Source organism: Austrofundulus limnaeus, unplaced genomic scaffold (genome assembly GCF_001266775.1).
Source record: "Austrofundulus limnaeus strain Quisiro unplaced genomic scaffold, Austrofundulus_limnaeus-1.0 Scaffold11, whole genome shotgun sequence".
Taxonomy (NCBI): Eukaryota; Metazoa; Chordata; class Actinopteri; order Cyprinodontiformes; family Rivulidae; genus Austrofundulus; species Austrofundulus limnaeus.
This window is the reverse complement of record NW_013952413.1, coordinates 3,036,384-3,040,888: the sequence shown is the minus strand read 5'-3', so window position 1 is coordinate 3,040,888 and position 4,505 is coordinate 3,036,384. Positions and strand designations below refer to the sequence as shown.

At 38.1% G+C, this 4,505-nt stretch overlaps 2 protein-coding genes across 2 annotated transcripts in view; one reads left to right on the top strand and one right to left on the bottom strand.

Annotated features, from left to right (window-relative positions):
- Nucleotides 1-421: 421 nt before the first annotated feature.
- Nucleotides 422-1,694, top strand: ctsz (cathepsin Z; the record flags this gene model as incomplete). Its single annotated transcript, XM_014001940.1, is given in 2 exon segments — nt 422-584; nt 1,089-1,694. Coding segments are annotated over 2 exon segments (289 nt in total), but the record flags the coding sequence as incomplete, so codon positions are not given.
- Nucleotides 1,695-2,041: 347 nt separating this feature from the next.
- The window catches only part of nelfcd (negative elongation factor complex member C/D), an 8,080-nt gene continuing 5,616 nt past the window's right edge, over nt 2,042-4,505 (bottom strand). The window contains exons 11-15 of the mRNA XM_014002013.1: nt 4,108-4,222; nt 3,942-4,037; nt 3,722-3,862; nt 2,377-2,506; nt 2,042-2,250 (exon numbers count right to left, since the gene is read on the bottom strand). Coding sequence (XP_013857467.1) covers nt 2,216-2,250; nt 2,377-2,506; nt 3,722-3,862; nt 3,942-4,037; nt 4,108-4,222 — 517 coding nt within the window. The 3' untranslated portion in view covers nt 2,042-2,215. The remainder of the gene's footprint in view (nt 2,251-2,376; nt 2,507-3,721; nt 3,863-3,941; nt 4,038-4,107; nt 4,223-4,505) is intronic.

Below are 4,505 nucleotides of genomic sequence, written 5' to 3'. Positions count from 1 at the left end.
TTATTGGACAGTGCAACATCATTTTGCCTCATTGGTGGGCCGGACAGGAGTCACTGGGCTACATCTAAAACAACAAATAAGGACGTTAGCAGTTTGTCAGGCATGAAACTACACTTTTGCTCTAATAAGGTTATTCTCAAAAAGCTGTTAGTTAAATCCTCTGTCTTTCTAGGAGTGTTCAGGGCACGTGAAGGACAAAAGTACAGTAGTTGCTTGAAAAACAGCAGATGAACAAAATGTGAAATCTTGTTTTCGTGAAAGGAAATAAATCCGTCCTTTAGGCTTCTCTGCTGCAGAATAATTAACTGTACATACAAGCCCTTGTTCCAATGTAGTTCCACACTTCAGCAGCCCATGTCAGTAAGTATCATTTAAACCCTGAAGTCACTTTGTTTGTTTGTTTGTTTGTTTGTTTGTTTAGCTGTGGGATAATGGCCACAGACAAACTGGATGCATACACAGGAGGTTTGTACTCTGAATACCAGGAGGAACCCTTCATCAACCACATCGTGTCTGTGGCTGGATGGGGCGTGGAGGACGGTGTTGAGTACTGGGTGGTCCGCAACTCCTGGGGAGAGCCATGGGTGAGTCTCCAGAAACAAAATCTGGTCATTTATTGGTAAAAAAAAAAAAAAAGTCTAAATTTCTGTTTGTGTGTTTTCACAAAGGTAGACATGCAAACATTTATTGTATCAACGTTTCTCTGTAAATTTTTTAAAAATTCCTAAAATAGTTTTATAGTTCTTTGCAGAATCCGAGCTATAAACTATTTTAAAAGGAGAAACTGATTAAGAGTTTAAACAATTTCAGATGGACTAAAGTGGTATTTAAGGGTTTTGTTATCGAGCTCTGCCAACAATTTACTTTTCGATATAAGTTTAAAGTGCATTATAACCTGCACCGACTCTGAGTAGAAAGAATTGCCTTCAAGCTGTTTTATTACCTGTTAGGTTTATAAAAATCTTATATTTTACAGTGTAAGGTGACAATTTAACAGCTCTAAATGTGCATGATTTTAATAAATGCTCTTTGCAGATGAACTTTAAAATCCCTTGGTTGAATTTAACAGCCTTCCTCCTCTTCTTCAGGGTGAGAGGGGCTGGCTCAGGATCGTGACGAGCGCCTACAAAGGAGGAAGTGGCAGCAAGTACAACCTGGCGGTGGAGGAGGACTGCATGTACGGAGACCCCATCGTCCCTAAAGGCTACCTGTAGACCATAAATCTGGTTCTGTTCAGTCTTCCAATCAAGCGGTGAAATGGGGCTTTTTATAATGTTTTAAAGGGAATAAGTTCAGCTTTTACTTTGTGTTTTTTAAGGAAAATTATCTTTGACTATGATGCAGAGGTCTGCAGCCTGTTAAACAGTCCAGAGATTTTAAATGCTCTTATCAGTGACGCATGTTGGCACCAAACCTTTTGTCTTTAAGACAGTTAGCCACTGCTCGGTGAAAAGCTTTTTATATTCAAATTTTTTTGTAAATGAAATGTCGACAACCAAAGCCAGCACTGACAATGTTTGATTCAGCACTACAGTGTTAAAGAGGAAAAACAAAACGATGTGCCTTATTTACACTAAGCACTTAATGTTGAGCTTAGATGAATGCCTTTTGTTTTTATGTACAAACTGCACACATTGAATTGAAACTGAAGATTTTTTTKATTTCAAACTATGCCAATAAAGTTTGTGGCGCAACTTTTGTGTAGCTGTTTTTAATTTTGACACATACTATAACTGTTATGAGTTTGTATGTTGACGTGTTTAGAAAACTGAAATAATGTAGCCAAGCTTCCTTTAGCTACTTTATTCACATTTTATAAGCTTTTATTTCTTAAAACAAAGATTTGTGAAGCTGCAGATGGTTGAAATAATAACCCTTTTGATTTATATATTTAGCATTCAGTTCTCCAAAATAGAAGCCCTCAGTAAAGAAAACACAAAGTAGACATTTACATTTTTATTTTTTAAAAAGCACAAGATAGGATATAGAAAAACAAATCACATATACAAGTAAAAAGGAAAAATAGCTGCATCTTCAGAGGCCTCTTTATCAACCAGTCTTTATTAAATACATCCTCTTTGGTCCAAACATGCAGCTGAGACGTCTGTTTTCAAACAGTTTAAACATCACAACGAAGCACTAAATATCAGAGATCACAGATCCTGTTTCTGCTGCGCTGCTTCTTTGTGAAATCTTCAACAAAAACATTTCCACGTCAGTTGATCATGATGAAGTTTGACTTGCAGTGAGCTGAAAATAAATCAAATGTTAGTATTTTGTGTTTATATGCTGTAAATGTTTAATCAACTCACTGACTCTCACCACAGAGCCAATCAAAACTCAACAGGAAACCTGAATATTTGGTGTTTTACTCACCGATGAACTCGGCTACAGGGTCGTTTTCTCCTTCTGTGCGGATCGTTCCTGCGATGCTGTCGTTCTCCAGGATGGGCAAGAAGAGCTGAACAAAGTCTGAYGTGTAGGGAGGAGCGATCACATCCAACACCTTTAAGAGAACAAAACTCTGAGCATTGAGCCTCATGCAAGAAMCGTTCGTACGAACAGRTCGGTTCTTAMGTTGTGCCTACGAGTGATTTACGAGAATTTATCATTCACCAATTTTCTCGTAAGATTTTCTTCAGATAAGAACAAAATTCACGAGTGGTCCAGACCTGTGGTTTAATTTACGAGCAGTCAGTCTGCTGTTATCCAGACAGATTTTCTTCACTAGTAATTTTATATTTCACTAGTTTGAAGATATTTTGAGATGAAAATAAATTACACTTTATAATTATGTTGACAATAGGCTATTCAGTTTGATTTAGAGTTATAATTTTAAATTTAATAAAGTAGACTAATGACATAAATTGGTTATGTTAAATTGGCTATTAATGCTGTTGTATAACACTATAATATTAATATGAAGATCTCAAACTACAAACTAACTTAAATTATGCATTAATTGGGGTTTGGAGACTATTTAAAGTGCTTTTATTCAGAAACGCATCTGACACTTGCGAGGAGGGGGCGCGGGGGCAGCGGTGCGCGACGGCTCTTCTGAATAAATGAAAACTATGTAACCCAGTTTACACTTACATTAAAAATATTTGACCAAAGGGAAAATAGGAGCAGGACTAGAGAGATGAATATGATTTAGATTTTTATTTCTGTGTCTATACGACCCACAGGAGACACGACATTAACAGCAGTCCTCATTTCATTCCTCTGCTTTAGCAGGTCTGATGCTGCTAAAAATGACAGATTTTTTTTCTGGATCTCTGAGAGCAGGACTTCAATCTCTGAACTCATAAAGTTCTTCTTTTTACTTTGCGATGTCATTTATGAATGGACACTTCCTGGTATGTCGAGCAGGAAACGTTACCTTATATGGTGTTTATAGTGTGGTAATTATGCTAATCACCTCTCCTCGTGCACGAGCACCTGATACGCATTCATCAGTTTACACTCCTCATTTACACACTTTTCCTGAAGATAGAAGAGTTTGTTGAATCTGACGTGACATGTTCGTACGAACCCTTCATACAAACAAAAGTAAGAGAATTTTAGGATAAGAATACAAACATGTTCTTGCATGAGGCCCAATGAGTTAAAGCATTCAGATGTTTTTAAAACAAGTCATAACACTAACTTATTCAGGACTTCTAAAGACAGAACAAAGGATGTTTCAGGAAACAAACTTAAACAAAATAACCAACATTACCTCAGTGACAAAATATCTAATGAGGGAAATATCAGTGTTGAGTTTCTCCAGACATTTACGAATGTAGCCGACGACAGGCAGGACGTAGCCACGGCTCAGAAGATGAACCATTCGGTCCAGCAGAGTCTTCTTCAGCTCCATCTGGAGGAGAAACAAAAATCTCACTTAAGATATGAACGTTGAAGTGTGACGGTGACACAACAGCACCGCAGACACCCACCTGCTCCATGACGTCCAGCTGAGAGTGATCCGTCTCAAAGAGCTTGATGAGAAGCTGCAGGACCTGCGGGTGCAGCAGCTGGTGACACGTGCAGATCTGTGTGGAGGAGGGTTTTATTCAACACCTTTAATGTAAATTAACCTCTCATCTGCTGCTGCTGGTATACCTCATCCAGTAAGGCTAAATGAACGGGGGTGTGGTCTGTTTGCAGCTGGAAGTARCGCGGCTCTGACACAGTCCAGTCCACCCACTTTAAAACTCCCATAGCAACCACTGGAAACCTGAACACACATCAGTTAATGTCAGCACAGAACAGTGAAGAAGTCCTGTCAAACTTTAAAGGGATCCATGATTAGTTGTAACATTAGACTTTATTTGATAGACATATTTTAACTGTAAAATAAAGACTGAAAATACTGTAGGCTGTTTAGTTTTTATTATTTTTAAACTAAAAGTTTTAAAATGTATTACACGGACGGGGCTATTTTATTTACATGCAAAGCATTCTGGGTAAATGATGACGTGGATAGGTCCTCGGTGCGAGGCTGCTAGCGAGCTATATCC